The sequence below is a fragment of the Poecile atricapillus genome, chromosome Z (genome assembly GCF_030490865.1).
Source record: "Poecile atricapillus isolate bPoeAtr1 chromosome Z, bPoeAtr1.hap1, whole genome shotgun sequence".
Taxonomy (NCBI): domain Eukaryota; kingdom Metazoa; phylum Chordata; class Aves; order Passeriformes; family Paridae; genus Poecile; species Poecile atricapillus.
In genome coordinates, this window is record NC_081289.1 from 47,251,186 (window position 1) to 47,275,945 (window position 24,760).

Sequence of the window (24,760 nt, forward strand, 5' to 3'; positions counted from 1 at the left end):
ATGTGGGTATTCCTTATTTTCTGTAGCCTAATGATGTGTGAACTAGCTACATAAAATTCCATAAGAATGGGTTTCACTCCTGCTAAGCAGGCCCCTCTCTGGACCTTTGCATAGCAACTAAGACTTGAGAAATTTTAGTTGTTTTTTTTTTTATCTGACCGGTACACCAAGAATTGATTGAGGAAGGACATTTTAAATCCAACTGTATAATGGCACCATGTTGGTTGTCAGCGTTCTCCATTCTCGATTCATCCATTTCTTAAGATGGAAACTGTAGCCAACTTAGCTAGATGGTCTTTTCAAACCTTTTCTCTTTTTTCTTGTTCTCTTTTCTTTGATGTGCCCATTAGGCACATCTATTAAGTTCCTCTTTCTGTGCATGGAGCTTACGCAGTCTGAAGGTGTGTGTGGGATATCTGCTGATAAAGGCAAATCGTCCAAACCTAAAAAGTGATTCTTGCCCAAATCCCCACCCTCCTCTTTGTTGGAAAAAGTGGTTCTTGCTTTAAAACTCAGTGGGAGATTCAGTGTACCTTCAGAAGATGTGGGTTCTTGTTATCAGGTGGAAGTGCAGTCCAGACCAGTTGTCAATTGCTTTTACAAAAACAATATTATTATCACTGACTCACTAGTTCTGCATATCAGAGAAGCATTATGAAGGGGTACCGCTGCAGAGAAAGCAGCTGCTGACTGAGGAGGGAGGGTTGTGTGTGTAACATAAAAATTCAAAGATTACATTAAGATGGAGAGTCATGTGTATATGGCCATTGTGAAACATTGATTCTTGTTTTTCCTCTGCTTACTGATTGTCTGAGAGTTGATCTTGTCCTAGCAATAATTTTTGTAGACAAGAAAGCAGCTTGGGAAAATATGCAAGTATAAAGGGACTAAATTATTGAAAACATAAAATAATACTAAACATACATTAATATTCTCAGGACTTTTTAAATAGACTCTACATGTGATGAGTGCCATTTTTCAGACCTGTAAAAACACCGTGTCTTGACAAATCACCTGGCATACATACCTGAAGTCATATCAAGCAGCTTCGATATTCACAGGTTTTACTTAACAAAAACCTGGTTTGTTGAAATTTGAGTTTGTATTGCTACCTCAAATATATGCTTTCAAAACATATTTTAAAAACAATGAAATATTATGTAGTGGAGGATTGGATGCTTTTCTCCTGTCTCCTGCTGAAAGTGGTTGATCTTTTTTTAGAAACTGCAGAATTTCAGAAATTGATCTTGAACTATCTTTGTGCAAGTGACCTGACACTTGAGTAGATTATCTCAGCCTCTGTTATTGGAACTGGTAGCAATGGTAAAATGGTTCACTTTATAGTGGCTGAATATAAATATATTTTAAAAAATAGGGGTGAAAGTTGCCAATTCTAGAAGCATGCATTGCATATGGCCATAGATTGCATTAGCACTTATTCACTTCCATTAAATTCTGGTACTTTTTTTCAAAGCTAGGCGTTACTATGTCAAGGCTGTGCACCTGAAGGAATTCATCCTCCTGGGCTAGCTGCTAAGAAAAGCCAAGATGTGCTGGCAAGCTCAGGTGGGTGTAGCTTGAGCTCACCCCTTGTACTCAGACAGTATCTGAGTATCAGGTGTCAGGTATTGTCAAGCTGTTGCTATTTCAGCAGCTGACAGTGCTGTGAGGGCTTAGAGATCAATGGATGCTGCACAAAGGTCACTCATGTCAAGGGTACCAATTGAGTGTCTTAAAACAATTTCCTTTGTACTGTTTGCTTCTTACGTAAGGATTTTCAGTACCATAAATAATAAAAAATACTTTGATCATAAAATATCCTTATATATGAAGAGTCTACAAATATTTCTGTAAACACAGGTTGTGTTGGAGTTGTGTACATGTGTTGGAGGCTCCAGAATTTCCTGTAGTAGTGTCATGTTGATGAGATTAAGCTTGCTATTTAGGGGATTTAAACTGATTTTCCCTGTTGTAGGTACAATTAATTATCTTGCCAGTTGGTGTGGACAGGATAATGACTGCTAGCTAAGAAATATAATTAACTGGATTTCTATTTGAATATTTGTTTAACTACGATCTTCAATATTATCCTACTGAACAAATAGATATATTGCATCTTGAACAGACACTGCCTGCCCACTTGGCCTTAAAATTCCAGTGCAGTGGAGATGAAGAGAGGGAAGGAAGCACTTTTATATTTCCAACCACCCAATCCTAAGCATCTATGGAGAAGGGAATACTATTTCATGGTATCATCATAGCACCACAGAATGGTTTGGGTTGGAAGGAACCTTAAAGGTCATCTAGTTCCAACCCCCCTGCCATGGGAAGGGACACCTTCCACTGGACCAGGCTGCTGAAAGCCCCATCCAGCCTGGCCTTCAACACTCCCAGGGATGGGGTGTATCAAGCCATTGCAGCTCTTTTTGTGCCACTGTCCAGCCAATTTCTTATCCTTTCAGATGCCTGTGGGTGGTGACTCTGCTAGGTCTGAGGTTTTTATTGATCTAGCACTTCTTGCCTAATCTTTCTGCTCAGTTTATACTTGAGTATCCATAATCACAAGGTTATTTGGCATGCACCTGGGAAAAGTGCTCTTGAAGCCATCTTCCTGACCATCTTTTGATGTGGCTTGGATGTGTCAGTGTAGTTATGATAGCTAACTACTGACCAGGAGTGGGACCATCCCTCTCAATGTTCCTCTTGTTCCATTCCTAACGCTGACAACTGGGCTCCGCTCATCCTGGATTAAACCAGTTCTGGGAGCTAAACCAGCTGAGGAAAAACTAATCATGCTTACAGGAGAGAAAAACAACAACAAAAAAAAAGGAGGGGGGAAAAGAAAAGTATGTAACCCTTAGATCAGCATTCTTCACTCTGTTAAGCAGAAAGCCTCTTTGGGTTTCCCAAAAAATGTGCTCAGTTGTCCCATTGCCCCCCACCCCCAGGAAAAACGATCCATCTTTACCCCACACCTTATTTTGTCATACAGAGTTACATTCATGTTATGAGGTAAAGTTTGTACTAAGGGTAAAAGCCCCTTAACACTGATTTTTATTTGCCCAGGTATGTAAATGGGGGATGGTTTGCTGCCCATTTTGGAGTAGTGGGGTACACTGCAGTGCTTCCATTGGGAAACAAGAGTTTTTTTGTTTTTTTTTTTACCAAAATGCCAGCATATGGAGTTTCACAGTACATTTAAAAAAGACATGGGAGTAAAACCTTTGTGACTCTCATTGAAGGAACTTCATTTACGTGGGTGACTGTTTCTTCCCTTTTTTAAAAAATTTCAGTGTCAGAGCATAAGAGGAATACAAGTATCATTTCTGTTTTAAGGCAACACATTGCAAAACTAAGTGTTCTCAAGTCAGGGTGTCATTTGGATGCTGCCTAGCCCGCTCCAGGCCTTCTTCAGTGTGAGGAAAAAGAAACCTTACACAAATCAAACTACAGTAACAGTAGTGGCAGACTGGATAGAAGAGTAGCAAACCTTTGGTGAGGTAGAAGCCTGCTCACCTTTGTTTGCTGAGCAAGAAGTGAGAAGACTGTTCTCAGGCACACCTGGCTCAGAGAATTATTTAGCCATTGATCTTTCTATGCAAAATACTGAAATACTTATCATATTTTGGTGATGCCTTTTGCTAGAGTTTCATGGTCTTCAGTCTTGGCAAGCTCATCAATCAGTTAGTGTCCCTTGCAGCTGCTGTAATAAGGAAAGCTAATAAAGGTGTAATGTATCTCATTATGCACCTGACATTTTTGCATCCTTCTTGCATCACTGTCTGCCTTGAGGTTGACCTGTGACATTAATTTGGTAAAATAAAATAATAGTTAATGTAAGTATTGTCCTCTTCCTTGTATTTGTAGAGTGCTGTACATATAGCTTGTGGAAAACAGCAGTGTAGAACTGTATTATTTTTGTTATTATTACAGTATTAGTTTCTTTACATGGGTGCCAGCTCTTGGGCTAAATGTCCCTTTGTCTCCATGTATGAATGTTGACCACAGCAGAAGACCCACAGAGTTCATACCATTACCTTTTTTAATCTAAACCAATTTAGATAAATGGTGAGGAGTTCTTCGAAGGCAAGGCCTGGGAGCAGAGCTTGACACAGAGAAGATGACATTCACCATCGGCACAGGCACAGTGCTATATTTGGCACAGTACTTGACTGAAATTCCCTCAGTAAGCACACAGCACATTATCACGAGCTCTGTGACACCTTCCCCACTGCACAATGGTGTTTGTGCTGGGGTGTTATTAAAAACCCAGGCAGCGATTCCACCTGTGCCAGCCTCTGCCACTGGCAAAGCACTGCAGGCGCCCCTTGTTGCTGTGCGCTTTGCTGTGCCTCGTGCAGCCTGGGAACAGGGCACTGACTCTATCCAAGGGTGCTGGTGTGCTAGGGGAGCCCCGCTCACACCCCACAGCTGCTGGTTGCAGTGGACAGCTGGGTGTTTTCTTGTGCCCTGTATGAATGTGGGCTGCACCGAGCCAATTACGATAAAATCAAGATTGCTGTCTTCAGAGGAGCCTGTGGGGTTAAGAGTTTCCAGATACAGCAACAGACCTGTTGGTTCAGGAGCAAGTCCTAGCCCGATCTGACAAGGAAGGGCATTTTAATGAAATTTTAATTCTTTGCTGTTGAAGCAAAGTAGGATCGTGGTTTTAGAAAGTGTGTTGGTCTTCAACTCCGAGAGCATTAAGGAAAGGAAGTAAAAGAAACCTCTTAGTCAAGCATTCCCAACACACAGCAGCTTATGCCAGCCAATCCTCAGGCCATTTGTAGCTGGTGTAGCTCTCCAAAGTAGTCATTGTTTCCCACCTTGATGCCTGATTGCTTGATGCCTCAGCAGGTCTATGTACCATTGACAGGTGAAAATAAAAATGAGCAATTATTATTATTTTTATTATAAGTTTAGTGCTACTTGATTGTTTCCTGATGTGTTACCTGATGTCAGTATTTCCATTGGGTGTATTGACTGAGGCAGGCAGAGAGAGGACAGGCTGTTAGGATGACTGGGAATCACAAAGCCTTGCTGGCCAAAAGTCATCTTATTCTTGTATTTTTAACTTGTTGCATTTCACACACAAGGTTCCATTTAATCCCTGTATCTCTTTACTGCATGTCATCTCTTGTGTTTTACATGTATGTCTCCCACGGAGGTGCTTTTCTCTGGATTTTAAATGTTATCTAAATGTTATTTTTAAACATTATTTAAAGATTGGCAAAGAGTCAGACCTTGGAGCCTTGAGAAGTCGTGAGATGCTGCCTCCACGCCCTTTATCTGCAACCTCAAAAAAGAAAATAAGGAAGACGCCAGTCAGTGGCACAGCTCAGAGGCCTCAATACATTGGTAACACCCCTGTTTTGCCTCTGCTCCCAGCAGCACATGGTGATCCACTGTAGGTGCCAAACTCCCTGATTTGGGGGGGCAGGAGGAAGCAGGGTTGAACAGGGAGAAGTTTCACCTGTGGCTCTAAGTGTGGGGTGGGCTTTGCCTGGTGGCTCACTGAGGTCCTTCCAGGTTTGTGCTTCACTTCAAGGACATCCCACATGTCAGGTGTCTCCTGGTGACCGTCAATAGTGATAAAATTGTGCAAACTGTTCCCATCTATGAAGGCATACTTCCACACACATAACCTGTGAGAGGAAACCTAGGGCTGGGTTTGGCAAGACATTTCAGTATCTAGAGGTGCAGGTGGATGTCCATGGGGGTTTCTGAATACACAAAGGCAAACATTCTTAAAGTGCTCTTGGAAGTCAGGCCATTATTATACACCAGCTAAGAAAGTGTGTGCAAACAGCTAGTTTTTCCAGCCTCACAGGAATCAGGCATGGTTTTTCCTTGTGCCAACACTGGCAGATCTAGAGAATTAGATCAATATTCTTCTGTGGGTTGGGTTTTCCAGTAGATCATTTCAGATCATGATGAAATTGCTTTCCTTATTCTGGTCTTTGTGTTCCCTTGGGGCATAGGCCCAGGGCCACAGGGGGTGGAAGAGACCTTGGTGCTGTAAATGCATCCTAGAGTTCCCTATGCTGTAGCCTTCAGGCAGGACCATACATGGTCGAGTCATCGTCCCTAAAATTCCTGAAGGGCATACCTGCCTTCATCAGACATTGCTTTGATTTGTGCATAACCACTGCTTGGGGAGCAGTTCTAACTCCTGCTCCATGGACTCCTCCTGTGCTGTCAGATACATGGAAAACCTTTCCTGCTTTATTTAAAAATACAAAGCCTGGGTTATTTGGGGGAGTTTTTTCATTGATTTATCTGAAAGAATCATTACTGAATTTTTTGTTGTTTTTGTTCTAGTTTCTGTTCACCTTTCTGCATGCTTTCGCCTTTCATAGATGAATTGTGACTTTTTATTTTAAATTAACACATGAGATGATACTTAATTAAAAGTCTTAGGATGGAGGTGTTGATCATTAAAGGGTGATGATGTAGATGGTGAACTCCTCTGTTTATCCACAGAACTTGAGAAGTGGGTGTTGTGCCACTGTCCTACCTAGAGAAGCTGCCTCTGAAGCACAAGAGGTTAATTTGTTTTCTGCTGCTTGGTCTCTCTTCTGTGACTGCCAACAAAGGTAGCAATTACCAGTGTTATCTCAGGGGATAATCCAAATTAGCCAGATCCACCCTGATCTGGCTAATTTGGAATGGGGAAACCACACTGACAACTCAGCAAATTTCTTACCGGCCAGAGAATATCCTTGGCCTGGTCAGTAGTACAAGAAAGTTGTTACCTAGACTGAATTTGTGCTAATACCTTAGGGCAAAAGGTTCCATATCCATTACAGGTCCCTTGAAGCATTTGGTTATTTGAAGGATTCGCTCTACCCAGACACAGTCAAGGATGATGTACATTCTGTAAAGGGCGAGTCACTTTGTGCCTTTTTAGCGCGTTGTTTGTTTTTTTTTTAAGGCAACTTCTGTGGCATAGTTTGTGCTTCACATAACGAGTATGTATGCTGTCATATTTGTTGTGTGAAAATAAAGAAGAAATCATACCATTTTGTTCTTGTGGAAGCAGATGAAATCAAAGGAGGTAGTTCAGGAATGACTTTCACAATTTGCAAATGCCTAAGGGGAGTTATGATAGCTGTTTCTTTAGCCTAACATTCAAGGGTACCTAGAATCGAGTGTTTGAGCTCTGAAACACAGCAATCTGAACTGGAAAAAAAAAAAAGAAAAAAAAACAATGTTAAGATAACTGACTACCTGAAATAATTTACCAAGGGCTGTAGATGGATTAGATGAATTTAACAGAAGTTGTAGTGGGTTTTTCATTACTGGTACTTCTAAATCACGATAAAATGTTTTGTTTATGCAGACAGGGAATGTAGGAAGATCTTATGACCACATTAGTTCAGACTAGAAGATCACAATAGTTGGTTTTGGCCTGATAATATATAAATGCATTGTCCAGAACAATATAGTGGTTTCTGTGCTCAAGTCACAAAAGTCCAGGAAAAAAATAAGAGCCGTGTATCCAACCATCTCTGTACACCCTCTGACACTTCAGTGTCAAGGAAAGCATTAGCAAAATGGGGGACATCTTGATTTTCCAGCAAAGTAAGTGAACATATCTTCTTTGGCTTCAGTAGACTCTTGGTCACAAAACTTAGCAAACTTATCTGCAGCCTATGAGCTGGTTGTGCTGCAGAAGTTCCCAAAGGAGATCCTCATTTTTGCAATTTGCTGTGCAGAGGGCTTGAGCCCTCAGTGTGGGGAAGCTGCTGAGAAAATGTCAGGCACTTCTGGAAAAGGAGTAGACAATATATGCAAATTGTTGGTATTTATTCAATCATGTAGTGGGGGAGAATAAACATTATTCCTGACATTTCCATTTTTGATTAATGATGAATGGAGCTGGCAGATGTTCAGCTGGCCGCCAGATGGGGTCTGCTCAGTCCAACAACCCGCATAGGAACAGTCTGGGTCTGAAAAAGCCTGCACTCAGAAAAGCTCTGACAGAATCTCCGGTTTATCCAAGCGATACTCCAATTCTGACCTCAAAACGACCAAGCTGTTTAAGAATGGAGGCAGTACAACCAGAGAAACTGCTTGTGGAAGTGAGATGGGGTGTGGAGGGATGAGAGCTGGTTAGTTTGCTGGAGTTTAACAGGTTTTTTCCTGCCGCAGGAGCCACAGACTGCAGCTTTGATTCCCTTCTGCATTCCGCCGCGGTTCCAGGTGTAATGGTCGTGTCTCTGGGCACATCTCCTGCCTTGGTGTGGGGACCGGCTGTAGTAGTGTCCTTGGCCCAGGATGGGCTGTGCCTCTCGGGATCAGCTAGCCCGGCGCTGCTCCTGGTCCCTGGGCCGGACTGGCTGCCTGCTCCTGGCGGTGGGGAACCAGCCCACGGGAGGAGTTGTGGAAGCTTCTCCCGGCTCGCTGTGAGCCCGTGCCGAGGGCAGCCCCTGGGGAGCGGGTGCCAGGCTGAGGACAAGGACGCTGCTCTGAGCACCTCAGCCCGCGCCCTGCCCGACAGGGCCGGCTTCCTTCAGCGCCCTGCGGCCGAAGCCATTCAAATCTGCAGAAGTGAATTTAAAACCATGCAAATTCGGTTCCTGGGGGAAGCGATAAGTGTCTGAGAAGCGCCCCGTCGCCGGGCCCGGGCAGATAAGCCGCCCTGGGCCGCGGGCCCTCGGCGGGGAGCGAGGGACGGGGTGCGAGGGGGCTGGGTGGCCGTGTCCCTCGCAGCCGTGTCGGGGCTGTGAGTGCTGCCGCTCTGAGCCCGAGATGCAGCGCGAATAAATTCCCTTTGATAATGACTTCCCCAGGGAGACAAAGAGCGGGAGGGAAGAGGAAATTTGACCGCGGTGTTCACGGTTACATTGGCGGTGCCGGGGGGAAGCCGTCCGGCTGCCTTTGAAGCCGAACCTCCCTCCTCTCGGGGCTTTTTATGCCTGCGGGGGTGGGGGAAGTGTTAAAGCGGGGGCTGGCAGCCTCTTAGAAAATGCCCCGGCGCTACTTCTCTGTGCCTAAGCTGGGGCTCGGACACCTCTTTCCCACTTGGAATGTGCCAAGGGAAGCAGTGATGGACGGCTGTTCGCTGAGATCCTCGGCTTCAGATAGGGTTTATTATTTTTATTATATTTTTATCGTTCACGTGCAGAGACCTAGAACAAATGTTTTCCCGTCCTGAACCGAGTCCTTCCCGTCCGGGTGCGCGGGGCGGCGGTGGCCGGGCCGGGTCAGCCCGGGGCTGCGCGTCCAGGGTGGGGTGGGAAATCTATTTCGGGCGTAAACACCAACAAAAGCACGGTCGTCGAACCGCGCGTCCGTCGTGTCCCGAGCGCGGAATTTATTGCTTCTACAGGCGCTCGGTCCCCTGGGTGGGCAGGCGGCCGGGACGGCGACCCTTCCTGCCTCGGGGGCGGTGGCAGGAGACGTTCCCCCTTCCCACGCTCCTTCCCCCGCCTTGGGCAGCAGTTTGAACGAAGATCGCCGGTGGGAGAGATTCCTCCCGCCGCCTGACGGAGGAGCGGTGAGGGGCGCTGGGGCTCGCCGGTGCCGGTGCGGGGAGGAGCGCTGGGGAGCCCCGGCTTTGCCGCCCCGCGGGAGGGGACGGGGGGCGGCGCAGGTATCGCTCCCGCTGCGCTGCCAGCAGCCGGGACGGGGAAAGGAAGCGGTGGCGCCCGGCTGGAGGAGCCCCCGCCGTGCCTGGAGCTGGCCGCTGCTGCGGGCCTGCCCGGGACGGGAGGGAGCTGCCGGAGCCGGTCCGGGTGTGCGGCTCTGTGCGGCCCCGGGCTCGCTGTGAGGCTGCCGCGGCGGGACGCGGGTCCGGTCCGCGGCCGGCATCGCCTCTCCTGCCGCCTCCCCGGCTCTGCCAGCAGCCTGGCCGCTGTTCCGGTGCCGCACAGAGGTAATTTGCGGTAACTTGTATCCGCTCTCCCTCGCGGCAGCTCCGCCGGAGGGGCAGGGTAGACGGGTGGGTACCGGTGCCTTTGCGCATCCGGCTCCAGAGCGGGGGAACCCGGGGGACTGGGGCTGCCTCTGAGCCACCTTAACTTCTCTGAAACTTGGTCAGGATGGAAAACCCCTCAGCTGCCCTTCAGGGATCGATCTCTGCCTGATGAGGAAGGCACCGTCCCGGCTCTTCAGAGATGAAGGCGCGGGGCTGTCAGGGTGCACGGGGCTGGGCGCAGAATTTTTTTACTTTACTGGTTTTTTTTTTACAGTTCCTGTCTTGTGACTTATTGAACACTTTCTTCAAGTGTTTTCTCTGGAAACTTGTCTCAAATGAGGGCTGTGAGCCCTAACAAAGAAGGGTGTTGTTCGACAGCCAACAGGTGATGGGGTGAAACCTGAGTATATGTGTACATTGGAGTAAAGTCTGGCTGCTGTTTAAAATAGAATTTAAAAAATCAATGGGAGACTGTAAAAGGCAAGATTTCCTTCTTTCTAAATCTGTACACCCTCCTAAAGGGGTGGGGGGAGTATCCGTGAGAATACCTCTTTTTCGGCTGGAGGTTTGGGTCTTGCCTCACTGCAGTGTGTGCTTGAGTTTCCATCAGCGATGTGCAGAGCCAAGGATAACACGGCCAAATCAGATGTGTTGGCATGGGACGATGCTTTGTCACAGGGCTTCCTCCTTTGGCTAAATGCACGTAGCCTGCCTTTGCAGTACAGCTGGTCAAAAGAAGATAGATACCCTGAGAAGGGGGGTCTGACTTCCAGTTGGAAGAGTGATCTTTGCGCTAGGATGCTAGAGGAGGAAAGCAGTTAGCTCCTCTGTTGGTCCTTGTATACTGGCTAACAAAAAAGGATAACAGTTCTTCTAGGGTCCATCTAGAGGTCTTTTGAATGAACAAGTAGACTGGCTCTGTTCCTTCCTGACTGCTCTGGGTAGTTCATTTCTCAAAAGGGGCCAGCAGCTGTGTGCTGGTGCTGATGTACCATATCAGGTCTGAATCCAGATTTCCCACACAGAAAGCTATGGAGCTCCCTGAAAATATGTTATTTGTACTGTAGCTATGGGACTTCCTGATCATGAGCGTAATGCATATTGGAAATAGGCTTTTAATTAATAATAGTTACTTTATGGGGGTTTATTGCTGTTATATTGGGCCCTTCCTCTTCTAATGTAGTTATCTTGCACCAGAGATTAAATAAGCAAGTGAATGGGCTGACCATGCTAATCTTAAGTCGTTGAGCCTTCATTGTGAATGGATGCATGTGATATGCATCTTGTATCCCCTATAGCCTTGTTAACAAGCCTTCTAACAAAAAAGTTGTTAAAACAATTTGCCCTGCAGGACGGAGTAAAACAGCAGGGGGTGGGCAAGGAGATGTTTGTCTAACTTTGCTTACAAATCATGACCTCTTCTATCTGGTCAGGGGGAACATAATCAATGAGCTGGAAATCCTAGCATGGGGATAACCTTCATATGGGCTTCAGCAACAACTTTGTTCTAAGTTTGATATCCCAGTATTTTGTGTACCCATAGCTTTGTAATTAGGAGCGTAGTTTGTCTTTGCCTCTAAGGAATTTGTCATATGACTGTTTTCATTCATCGGTGGAAAAAACCAAAGTAATTGCTTTTCTTTTCAAATCAAATTTAGCTGTGTAACTCAATTATGTTATTCATAGTTGTCAACCTGCCAGTGAAAAACCTCCTTGTAGGCTATAAAGCCTTTTTTGAGAGGCAGTATTTAAACAGAGCTGAAACCTCAAAATGTTCCATGGACTTTAAGGAAGGCAAATCAAAACAACACATCCTTGCTGTGTTTTGTAGGTGTCATGGCAGGAGTAAAGACCACCTTTCTAGTCATCCCTTGGAAAGAACTTATTTTTTCAGCTGTTGTTTATATTCATTTGAATCCTCCTTAGGATGTAATCATTTTAAACAGATCACTTTGAAGGATGAGTGAAGCTGGGGGGCAGGGAGGAAGAACCCTGTAGTTTTAAAATGCAAACCAAATTACACTTTAACGGGAGAGGAAGGAGAACTCCTAAACAAGCAATTGCTAAAATAGTTCTTCAGATAGCCTGCTGTTAAGATAGGCTGTATTAGAAACCTTGTTCTCAGCAACCACACAGTATTTGTGATGTGGCTTTATTTATATCTGGTGTATTGTTGATCATTTTATAGCCAGCTTCACATTCGCCCTATGGGACCATTTTTCCTTTAAAGTGAATGATGTCCTTTGAGCTGTCCTAAGCTCAGTTCGTTGAGCTTTGTGGACTTTGCTTTGAACATTTCTAATCACCTTATCTGAGAAGGAGAACCCTGATTGTAAATTACATTTGGAGGCAAGATGTATTTTTCATTTATTCTCTATCAGCCAAACTTCCAAACTGCACTGTATGACTGGAAACTGGACCTGTGGGTCTGTGGTTTCCTCTTGTTGGAGCTGGTGTGTGTGCTTTCTGAAATGGATGTGTCAGAGGAGGTGCAGACAGGACCAGTCTGCAGAAAAGCAGCTTTGTCTCTCATAACAGTGCCTTGTCTTCCTTAGGAATTAGGCAACACTCCTACACTTATGTACCTTTGCTGTGCTTAAGATCCTGAAGTTTCCCAGTGCTGCTTTGTTCACTGTGAGAGTAGTATGTAGCCTTAGTGTTCAAAATACTCAGAAAAGTTAGTAAGTCATCATGCATTCAGATTTTGGGTTGCCTCCTTGTCTTTCAAGAGAAATTGGAGAAGTTGATCTTTGATCTTGTGGAGAGAGTGTTTTGAACAATCAATATGAATTATTACTCTGTTACTCGGTGTGCTTGTGAGTGTTGGGTGTTGTGAGAACAAGGCAGGAGTACACTCTGCTCAAGTGCCCAGGCACTACCAGAGCTGAACCTGTCTCTGCCTAAATTATCAAATCTTCTTCCTGTGGGATGTGGTTGAGGTCGTGTTGCCTAATGAAATACTGTCAAAGATATTTAACCTACTGACTCCTTTTATTCCTGGGATTTTGGGCAGGAGTCAGTTCTTGAAATGGAACCATTTGACCAATACAAGTTCTTTCAATGCCCTAAGAATGGGAAATACCAGCTTAGGTGTCAGTGAGTGGCACATTATTGCAAACCAGGCATCTGCCCCTTTCTGAAAGGAAATGTAAAAATAGTTCATCTGCTGCTAAGGTCATCTTGGAAGAAATTCAGCTTCTCGACAGTATTCCTAGTGACTCTATTCAGAATACAGTCACTAGAGTTTGATAATTTAAGAATTACTTGGATATGGGTGATGTGTGACACAAGTTGCCAAAGTGAGCATCCCTGTCCATCAGCAACAGTGAACATTGTTGCCCTTTTTTCCTAGAGTGATTTCCTAACTGCATCACATTATTCCTTTGTCCCTCAATCCTCACACCCCAGTTTTATGCAAACAATAACAAAAATATACCTGATGCATGACTTTATTTCCACCAGTAAGTGGGAAGAGGAAACAGTTCTGGATTCTTTGTCTTATCATTTGTTTCTGAGAGCAGCTAATTCAAGGGATACAGTATGTACCAGGAAGCCTGTCTTTCTATTTTACATATATAGGACTGAGCTTTTTACGATTTGGTTTGATTATACTTAACTTCCTTGAGGAAGATTGTAATATGGCGATGTTAATCTCGGAAGCTCTTGTGCTAACCTTTAGTTGTTCAGCTTGAGTATGATTTCAGACATGTGCCTGACAGCTCACCAGCTTTCCAGAAATAGCCTGTTCTCAGCGGGGAAGTTGGCAGGTTTGCTTGCCCCATCAAATATTAAATTAATCTTCTGTTACAGTGCAGCTATGAAGTGTGTTGGCATCTTAGCAGCGCACCAAAAATAGTGTGTGTGTTTTTGAACCAGAAGTTTTTGAAGTTAAACAACCTAATTTTTTTGAGCACTAGCCCAGTGAAAGAGTTAAGTAATCCCATCTCTTTTTATGGGCTGCGGGAATGTACAGACATATTGAAAATAGGGCTAGATAAGACTATATACTGGATATTATAATTTCTCTGAGTTTGTAGCTTTTGGATGCATATGGCAACTTTTTATGGAGCAGGTTTGGGTTTATGTGCTGAATTTTCAGAACCTGGCATTAACCAGGTTGAAGGAGAAACTCCAGTTGAGTAACCAGCAGAATATTTGGGTACGCAGTCTTAAATCTTCCACCTGTGATCTAGGAGCAACTTATTTTCTCTCAAACAGGGTGGTGAGACTGGAAACGTAATGTAGGACCCACTAGAAGTTTTTAGATTGCTCCTCTCGTTAGACCCACCAGCAAGGTTTACGTCAAGGAGAATAAAATTTTCTACAGATTGGATATAGAAAACTTTGTAGACAAAATTGCATCTGTGTTTAGATAAACAGGTGAAAGAATGTCCTAAAACAGGGAAGGCACAGCTCAGGCGTAATGTGGTACTGTAAGAGCAAGCTTGTCCTACCCCAAGTGGTCAGGATATCCGTCATGTTAGGACAAATCTACTGTGATTTTGGTTAACTGTATTTCATTGAAATGTCTCATATGAATTTCCTAAGAACTTCTGCTAGAATTAATACAAAAAATATATCTTGCTAAGCTTTTTACTGCAGACTGCTATGGATCTTGGTAAGAGCCTTCTTTGCCAGTTGTGACTCAAAACAACCCCACTGATATTAAGCTTTGCAGGCTTCATGAATCAACAAAACCATCTCCCTGTAAGGTTTTAAATTGACAGAACAATCATGATGTATTTTGCAGGGACTAATCTGGCATAATTGGATTTCAGATATTTAACAGGGCCAACGCCCTTCCGCTCCCATACAAACCAAAGTTCTCAGAGGAATCCAGCAGATGCTTGGTGCTCTGTGCCTGCCATCCAGCAGGATGCTACTTGCACAATTGTCTTTCCCCCTTAATTTCTTGAGTTTTTGACAAGTGTTTGTCATGTCTTTTGTTTTACTAGGTTAGTGGTAGTAATGACTTCAGGAAGAGCTTGTGTCATTCCTGTTGTTAGTATCTGCTCAATGAGTCTTTCCTAGATTTACCTTAATATATATATATATCTCCTGTGATGTGAAGGAAGTAGAACTGTAAAAGGTGACAAGTGTTAATACTGAAATACATTGTGGTTGCCAAAAGTGGTCATCTGTGCCTAGGTCTCTGTTTTGGTTTTTTTTTTTTTCAATAGTTTTATTTTTGTCACTTTTTTGAGCACTTTTGAATTGCTTGTAGCAAGTTGTAATGAAGCTTCACTAATTTATTGTTCTGGGCAACACAAGGAATACTAAACTGTTGTAAGATCATTTACACTGATAATTAGTTGTTCATGTTCAAATCCATTAAAGCTCTATTAATCTTTTTCTCCAGATCACTGCTTGATGAGCTGCAGCTGAAATATTTGACACTTCACACTTATGCCATTGGAGATGGAGCCCAAAGCCAATAACCTCGTTTTTGGGTGTCAGCGAAGCTCAACCTCTGATGATGATTCTGGCTGTGCCTTGGAGGAATATGCCTGGGTCCCCCCAGGCCTCAGACCAGAGCAGGTACCAACCATGTTTCTGCATTTTAAAAATAAGCCTCGTAAGGACTGTCTGAGGAAGTGACATGCTGCCTCTATAAGTCTAATTAAATTCTTATAATGTATAAAATTTTAATTCACGTAGAACTTTTCACTTCTATTTCCTGTCCAATGAGGCTGTGTGTAGGGAGCTTAAAGTTCTCAGCCCTGAGGAGTTTTATGTTCCAAAAAAGTTCCCAGTCAACGTTTTTCAAAAAGTATATTCTGCAGAGGTATGTATTGCCAAGTAAAAGCAGCATAGAAGTTTGCTTTCTTTTTGAAAGAAGTTATTAGGTTAAATTAAAGCTCATGGCATGCCTCATGACATTGTGCTCCCTGGCCAAGTATTTCACTGCACTTGTATGACTCTAAATAATTAGGCGTTTGACATCTAGAACATGGATGGTACAGCAGTGCATATAAATGAAAGTGTTCAGTCACTGTGACAGGTAATAATGTATTTTACACTTGTTAAATCGTTGTATGGCTGCCATTTGTTCATGCCAGGATTTCTCTTGCATGGTGTCTGGAGCTGACACTTGTGGTTTGTTTGGGCTGTCCTTTCCCCTCTCTTCAGTTCTCTTTCTTTATGTAACATCACATGGCAATGGGAATGAAAGTGAAATTACTCAAGACTTCAGTGTTAAATAACCAGGGTGGCTTTGCAACATCTGCTAAAGGAGGTAGAGCAATCCTGGCAAGTCCATAGTTTTAAAAAGTGCAGAAGATGTCTCTTTTTTGCAATGCAGAGATTTTCCTAATCATGAGTAAAGTAACAAGTCAGCAGGAATGCCAAATAACAGGCTATTTTTAGGGAGACTCTTTTTATCACTTACTTAAGCATCTATAAGAATCATGATGAATCAGACCTTAAGGCAAACAGTGAGCTAACATTCTGCCAGAACAATTAAATGCCCTAAAATATCCTCATAATCCCAGTTAGCCCAAACCCACTAAAGGCAGGAGGGTTTTTCCCCCAGAAGGATTACTTATTTTGAGACCAGTGCAATAAACTTGAGAAAAGGGCATTAACTATTTTTAAATCTTCACTTCTTGCTGCACGTTATCTTTTTCTGGAGCATCCTGAAATATAGTCAGGAGCAAGTGGGCTCACAGTAGACTTCAGTTGTTTAAATTTCGGTTAAATGAAGATCAAGTCATGTTTTGTACAACCTGTCTCTCATAATTTCAATTGCTTCCTGACTTAAGTGACTGATTAATGCCTTTTTTTTTTTTTTTTTCATTTGTCTTGCACAGTAATAAGCTGCTGAGCATTATTTAAGTCTGTATGGCAAGTAATATTTTTGCCAATAGTCAGCTCTTACAGCCCCAGGCCTCGTGACAAGCTGGAAACTGCATAGGAAAAACAATAAATCTGTAGCTGTTCCACAAAAATATTTTTTGCCATTGGGCTTTGTCGTAGTGTTCATTACAGCTTTCCTGTCATAATATTCTTCTGAAAAAAAAAAAAAAGGAGTGAAGACTGATACAAAAACATTCATCCTGTGAAAATTTCCTGGTTAATTTGCATCTGATTGAAATGTGGCTGGATCCAGCCTCCTCCCAAGGGAAGGATGTTTCCACCTTCTTACCAAAGCCCACATGGAAGCAATGAAAGCTGATGCTTTGGGTGAACCTGATCAGCAGGAGACTACAAAATAGCTTTTGTCTCAACAATGTGTAAAATGCAGAGAGCAAATTAAATTTGTTTATACAGTGACTGTTTTCTGGAAAGCTTCATGTCTTGTGTGGTAAATTGCAGAGGGAAACTTAGAATTTCCATGCAGTTGTTGACCAGCCCTGAAGGGGGTGGGAATAATGAGAACATTAAATGTGCATAATTTATGATACCCCCCCTAATTGTCGCTGCAAATTGCATTCCAGAAAAGCAATTCAGCAGCTGGGTGTGAGTTTTATCAGAGAATTCAGGTTTGCTGAGCTGGTTCATCTGGGTCTTGTATTTTCAGCACAAACCCTGTCACAGTTTAATGTAGCGTGACCTCTTCTTCCTTCGTAAATGAGACCTGAGATAAAACAGTAGCTGAAGGACACTGGCAGTGCTGGGGGCCTGTGTGTCCCTGGGTCTGAACTCTGCATTTCTCCTGGTCAGGTCCAGCTGTATTTTGCCTGCTTGCCAGAGGAGAAGGTTCCTTATGTTAACAGCCCTGGAGAGAAACATCGGATTAAACAACTTCTCTATCAGCTGCCACCCCACGATAACGAGGTAAATACAGAGTTGAGGATGAACCATCAGGGCTTGGGTCTCCCTGGCAGCTTTTCTGTGGAGAATTACCTGCCTGTGTATTTATTACAAGCCTAAACCATGGCCTGCAGTGGCATCTGAGCCATAAAGCAGCAGAGTGTGTACACTGAGTCCATTGTTCAGCTGTCCACTTGGCTTGTGTGCAGATAAGAGCTGTCTGGAAGGACACTGCCTTTGCTTGTTAGGGAGGCTGGTGTCACTGCAATAAACTTAACACAAGTTGGTTTTATAGTGTTTGCAGCCACCCACCAATTACCAGGAACCTCCAAATTCCTGGAATTGCATTGTGGCGCACAAAAAGGATGCTTTGTGATAGTAAAAGGTTTGCATCTCAGTTATGCAGTGTAATTTGGAGTAGAAGTGGAAATAACAAACAAGCTCTTTGTAAGGAAAGGGGCGGGGGTGTCAGTACTTAGAGTCTTGTGTATACTGCAACACTTAGTCGGGGGCACTTAACCATAAATCTAAAGGACAGTGTTATGGCTGATTTAGGTTCATTCCATTATTTTAGGTTAGCAGCAGATTTTGGGTTAGTGTCTAAAAATCTTTTTCTTGCCTAAACAACTCCTGAGTTTAGCATGGTGGGTTTTTTCCTGTAATGGAAAATAATCTCTCTCCACACTATTTTTGTGTTATGCCATATTACCTAAATATTAAGATGGTCGAGAAGGCAAGCAGGAAAAGTCTAATGATGATTGGCAGCATGCCTGATGAATTCCTTGCATATATGCACTTACTTACTCATCTGTTACATTAAAAGCTCAGTCTCTAATGTAAGTTCTCCTGCTTTTTCACTGGAAGGTGAGATACTGCCAGTCGTTAAGTGAAGAGGAAAAGAAGGAGCTGCAGATGTTCAGTTCCCAGCGCAAAAAGGAGGCACTGGGACGAGGCACTATTAAACTGCTCTCCAGAGCAGTGATGCACGCCGTTTGTGAGCAGGTAACACACTGGTGCCATAGGCTAGCTACAGGGCTAAATAATGTAAAACTACAGTACTCAGTATTAAAATTTAAACTTACCTCTATGTCTGAAAACAACAACAAAAAAAAGATTATTTTTGAAACTGCATGGAAGAAGGAAGGTAGTGCTTGCTTAAGCAAAATGTTACCTTTGATACTACTGAGAATGAACTAAGTCTTTGATATATTTTCCTACTCAAAAAAATCCCTAATGCTGACTCATACTAAAGCAATGACAAATAAAAAGCAGACATACACTTTAAAATGCCATTTAGTATAAAATCAACTTATATTCACAGAAGGTTCATTGAGATGCAGTTCATCTAGACTAAAACTGATAATGTTTTTTCCTCTTCAGAATTTTGGAACAAAACCTCATATTTGGTTTGGTGTTTTAACTTAGTTTAAATGCAAAAAGCTAGTAGTTTTGGATGGGAAGTGTGTTCACATTCTGGGTTTGTTCCTAGTGTGGTACAAAAGTAAACGGCGGTGAAGTTGCAGTTTTTGCCTCAAGAGCTGGTCCTGGTGTGTGCTGGCATCCCTCCTGTTTTGTGTGCTTTACATGCAATGAGCTTCTTGTTGACCTTATCTACTTCTACCAAGATGGAAAAATTCACTGTGGCAGGCACCACGCTGAACTTCTCAAGCCTCGATGTTCAGCCTGCGATGAGGTAAATAATTCACATTTTGCAGCCAAGCTACACTCCTGTTGTTCGGTTGACAAACTGCATCGCTTTGGAAATTCCTCACTCCAGATGCAGTCACTTAAGTCACAAGTCTGCTGCGTAGATGTGTTTGAAAGCTGAGGAATCTTTAATTTCTTGTCAAAATGGTAATGTTACAAGCAATAAGATGGTATTTAGAAAGCAAACACCTGTTTGTGTTTAGAATTGAACATTGTAAAATATTACAAAATATGATCCTTTTATAGAAGCTTCTTTGATGGTTGAGTTCCTAGGTTCCTTTCTTTTTTTCTTTTTCTTTAGACTGTACTGTTTTTCTTTATTTTTGTGGGAGATTGTTGTTTCTATCCTTGTATTCAAAAGGGAGCAAAATAAAAATAAACTTTGTGTGTGAACTGCAGAGTTAGGATGCTCTAATTCCCAATGTGAGATTTTTGCCACTTAATTAAAAGTATCCTTTTTATCTTTGAAAAGATAATTTTTGCTGATGAGTGTACAGAGGCTGAAGGTCGCCACTGGCACATGAAACACTTCTGCTGCCTCGAGTGTGAAACAATCCTGGGTGGACAGAGGTACATCATGAAGGATGGGCGGCCATTCTGCTGTAACTGCTTTGAATCTCTCTATGCAGAATACTGTGAGACCTGTGGGGAACACATTGGTAAGTGTGTCCTTTTTAAGCATTAAACTTAAAATTTAGGGGAAAGCCAATTTATGAAATGATTTCACGTTCCAGAAGTATGAATTCTGCGAGTAATTTTTTAGAGAGACCCAGAGCACTGCTTTTTCTCTCTTTCCAGGTGTTGACCATGCTCAGATGACCTATGATGGACAGCACTGGCATGCCACAGAAACTTGCTTTTCTTGTGCTCAGTGCAAGACCTCTTTGCTTGGCTGTCCTTTCCTTCCAAAGCAAGGGCAGATTTACTGTTCAAAAACCTGCAGCCTGGGAGAGGATGTTCATGCCTCCGACTCTTCTGATTCTGCGTTCCAGTCTGCTCGATCCAGAGATTCCAGGAGGAGTGTCCGCATGGGAAAAAGCAGCCGGTCAGCCGACCAGTGCCGCCAGTCTCTCCTCCTGTCACCAGCCCTCAATTACAAATTTCCTGGCCTTTCAGACAACGCTGATGATACTCTTTCTCGTAAGCTGGATGATTTAAGCCTTTCAAGGGAAGAGGCAGGCTTTGTTAATGAAGATTTCTGGAAAGGAAGAGTAGAGCAAGAAATGCCTGAAGACCCTGAAGAATGGGCTGAACATGAAGACTACATGACTCAGCTTCTTCTGAAGTTTGGTGATAAAACCCTCTTCCAGCAACCCACTGAAGCAGACATTAGATCAAGTGAACACTGGATTTCTGATAGCATGGTCAAGAGCAAGTTTGACTTGGAAAAAAATAATCCAAGCCTAGCAAGTAAGAAGTATCAGTCAGACATGTACTGGGCCCAGTCACAAGATGGTTTGGGAGACTCTGCATATGGCAGCCACCCAGGCCCTGCCAGCAGCAGGAAAATCCAGGAGCTCGATATGGAACATGGGGCCTCAGGATACAAACACGACCAAACAGCATGGTATGGAGGTTCACTCGAATGTTTGTCTGACCTGAAACAGCAAGAACAAAGTGTCCGAGACTCAATGGATTCCTTGGCTCTGTCTAACATAACAGGTAATGGGGAAATAAATGAATGGTTTTGATGGAGAGGTCAACAAAAGCATGTGTGTTGGAGTATTTTGAATAAAAATTTTTCATTTCAGTGATTTTTAAAAAGCTTTCATATCAAGTGATGCATGTAAAGTAGACAGCAGCTTTTACCAAGCACATAATCTTTCACAGGATATGTTTTCGCTACTTAAATCCTGTTAGATTCTTCTCCTTTCCTTTTGAATTCTCTTTTTTTCAGCTTTAAGCAAAAAAAAAAACAAAACAAAAAACATTGATGTTAAACAGAATAAGAACAGTCTTCAAATACACATTTATTATGTACAAACTACCACTTTTATGTACAAACCACTGCAAATTACTGTTTTTCCATACCTTATGTATAATAATTTTATATATTAGGATAATATTAAAGATAATCTACAAAACACTTCAGATAACTTCCTGATTTGCTTGTAAAAATATATAGAAAATCTGAAAGCATGGTAAACTTCTTAGCCTCAGGCAGCTAGATTTATGAGATTATTTTTCCCCACTGACTAAAGGGAAACTGATAATCCACTTTTGTGAACCTCCTTGTCAAAGGTGATTGAAGTTACCCAAAGGGATAAAGTGTGTGCTAGCCTTCCTTTCCTATTTCTGTACAAAAAGCCCAAACCTGGCAGTTAAGACCCATTTTCCCTTTCCCTTTCCTTTCCCCCAAATTACTGCAGCACCTTGTCTAGCTGAGGCCCAACCATAGGCTGGCTGCATTTGCCAAGCAGCAATGAAGGAACTGAGGAGGGGAGCTTGGTTCAGGGGGCACAGGAGGAGGAGGAGGCCCTGGAGGTGTTTCACCTGGGACCATCACAGGGCACCTGATGCTGTCATTGTGGGAATAAAGGGTCAGTGGACACAAAGGTAGAGGACAGCAGGCAAGCTTCCTTTTGATGATTTTCTGAGAGTAAGGATCCTACTTTGCAAGGCAGTAAGCTTGGCTTCCCTGTTTCAACAGCAGGAATATGAATTTGACAGTACTAGAAATGTGAAATATTTTAGCCTCAAGAATGGCAAGCATAGACTGCAGAATAATTTTAAGTAATCCTTTTTTCTTAAAAGGCATACCTGTATGTATGCTTCAAAATTTTCAGCCCATTGAACTTCTGCTCATAATAGCTAATTCTTTGGTCATCAGAGCTAATACTTAGATGTTTTAAGTCAAAACAAAGCTTATTCTACTATGAAGGGAGTTTTTTTAGTAATAGTTCAAACAAACACTTGGTGACAAGAAATATTTCCTATTTTGTTATACTTGTCTCTTTGGTACTCCTCTCATTTTCTTTTTCCTCCTTTCTCCATTCCCACCATAGGGGCTTCAATGGATGGAGAAGGCAAGCCACGGCCATCTCTCTACTCTCTGCAAACTTTCCAAGAACTGGAGGTGGAGGACTGTGAGAAGATGAGCAACATGGGAACACTGAATTCTTCAATGCTCCATCGGAGCACTGAGTCCTTGAAGAGTCTGAGCTCAGAGTTGTGTCAGGAAAAAGTGTTGCCAGAGGAAAAGCCAGTGCATGTGCCTGTACTGAGACGATCTAAATCCCAGTCTAGACCACAACAAGTGAAGTTTTCAGATGATGTTATTGACAATGGAAGTTATGAGAATCTTGAAATCCGTCAGCCTCCAATGAGTGAAAGGACTCGTAGGCGTGTTTACCATTTTGAAGAGCGTGGAAATCGGCCTTCCCACCATCGCAGAAGAAGTAGGAAGTCTCGTTCAGATAATGCACTTAATTTGGCCACAGAGAGAAGATGCTCTCCAAGAGAGAGATTTCGTTATTACTCCCCTCAGGATCATGAAAAATTTATTCAGAATAGAAGCTCACGTGAGCTTCGGGCCTATATTCAAAATGCGGAGCTGTACGGACAATATGCCCATAGCAGGTCTGACTATGCACTGCGGAATCAGGTGGTTGATAAGTTTTTTGGATTGTATGGTGAGGAAGATGACTCCTGGTGTTCAACTTCATCCTCATCATCAGATTCTGAAGAGGAAGGATATTTTCTAGGACAGCCAATTCCACAGCCACGGTCATTGAGATATCCATACTATACAGATGATCTTTCTGGTCCAACTACTGCGTTATCTAGTTCTCAGTTTGGACAAAGGACAACCAAATCAAAGAAGAAGAGGGGACACAAAGGAAAGAATTGTATTATATCGTAATTAATTACTAATATTTCTTAATTGGGAGGACCAGTCAATTCTGTAGCTACAGTCTGAACCACATCTTTTTTTATTAATAATTGTACTTAGGCAAGTTGCTAAAGTTCATAATGCTTTGCCACTGTAAATGATAACTGTGCCAGAGTTTACATTGTAAAAGTAACATTCAGAAATGTCACCACGCCAAATGATCTGCTTAGATACTGCTAGGTTTACACACTGTGTTTCAGCTGTCAAAATACTGTTACTGTCGTTCTTAATACAGACTTTTTGTTGACATTTTATTTTACGCTCACTATTCACCTACGTTGAATTATCTGAGAGGATTCAACAAAGATGAATAAATAAAAATGTCAGTCCTGTGCTGTAGCTATAGACACACAGGGTGATCTTTGATTTCTTCCTCTTGCTGCCAGGAAGGCTCTATACCGTGCCCTTTCTTCATGGATAAAGCTTACTCTTCCCTCATTCAAGTTTCCATACAAAAACTGGATTCTTTTTATTTGGGAAAATGCTCCTTAAGAAAGCAAAAATCATAATGTGGGAGCCAAAATGTTTGGAGCTGTGATGTATCCCAAAGCAGCAGTGTATGTTCTGTACATTTAATTTTCATGGTTTTTCCTCTACAATTTTTTGAGAAAGTCTGAGATGGTTGGTTTTGGTTTGGGGTTTTCTTCATGCCTGTTCAAAGGAAGATATTAATTCAGCTTCTGGAATTTGACTTAGCTGCCAAGGAGTGGTGATGATTTTTCTGCCATGTCCCCCACCCCTCAGCAGTGAGAGAGGTACAACTGCTGGAGTCCTTTGCTCAGGCATGTAACCCCATTTAAGTCAATGGATCTACTTACGTAACAGATATTTTCATATGGGCTTAAAGGATTAGGCTCCAGAATTGTGTCTTTTCACATGCATTATCCAGGTTTTAAAATGTATTAGCTGCAATTCTAAGTAAAAAAAACATTGATATTTATAATGTAGTATTTCATAGGCTTAAATGTATTCATAATTTAACAGTGCAAATACTAATGTACATATTGTACAGTTAAAATTTTAAAATCTGAATATTTTTATATCCCTGGATTTGAAGAAGTTTGTTACAATATCAGACTAGATTTGTTAGGGGTTTAACAGCAGTGTTATGGTTGAAATATTGCTTGTACTTTAGTCAGGGGGTTTAAGTTGAAAAATGTTTGGTGCAAAACAGCTTAATTTTGTCTACTAGGTATTAAAAGCTCTGTATGCATGGTGGGGCTATGTAAATACTCTCTATGGCCCTCTTAATCTTGCAAGTATTATTTATGGGTCAAGCAAAATGTAAACTATATAAATGTAAAAACCACACAAGCTTGGAATATATCATTACAACCAGTATGCAACTTCTGTGGATGTGGATTTTTTTATTATTGCTCCCCCTTCTTCCCCAAAAATAATTTCTGAACTTTGCTTACCTAAAGGAAGAGAGATACTGAGTGGTTCTAGAAGGCAAGCTGGCAAAAGCTATAAAGTAGGAGGTAATC

General features: G+C 42.6%; 1 protein-coding gene across 3 annotated transcripts in view; it reads left to right on the forward strand.

Moving 5' to 3' along the window:
• Positions 1-24,609, forward strand: part of LOC131592899 (prickle-like protein 1) — a 65,871-nt gene extending 41,262 nt beyond the window's left edge. Inside the window, exons 1-8 of one of the 3 annotated variants that reach the window (XM_058864802.1) lie at positions 9,444-9,502; positions 15,282-15,460; positions 17,585-17,698; positions 18,539-18,676; positions 19,164-19,367; positions 19,854-20,040; positions 20,180-21,043; positions 22,387-24,609. In XM_058864802.1, coding sequence (XP_058720785.1) covers positions 15,329-15,460; positions 17,585-17,698; positions 18,539-18,676; positions 19,164-19,367; positions 19,854-20,040; positions 20,180-21,043; positions 22,387-23,243 — 2,496 coding nt within the window. In that variant the 5' untranslated portion in view covers positions 9,444-9,502; positions 15,282-15,328 and the 3' untranslated portion in view covers positions 23,244-24,609. Of the gene's footprint in view, positions 1-9,443; positions 9,503-9,817; positions 9,881-15,281; positions 15,461-17,584; positions 17,699-18,538; positions 18,677-19,163; positions 19,368-19,853; positions 20,041-20,179; positions 21,044-22,386 lie in introns of those variants that run through there. The other 2 variants (XM_058864803.1, XM_058864801.1) reach the window with 2 other exon arrangements.
• Positions 24,610-24,760: the final 151 nt, after the last annotated feature.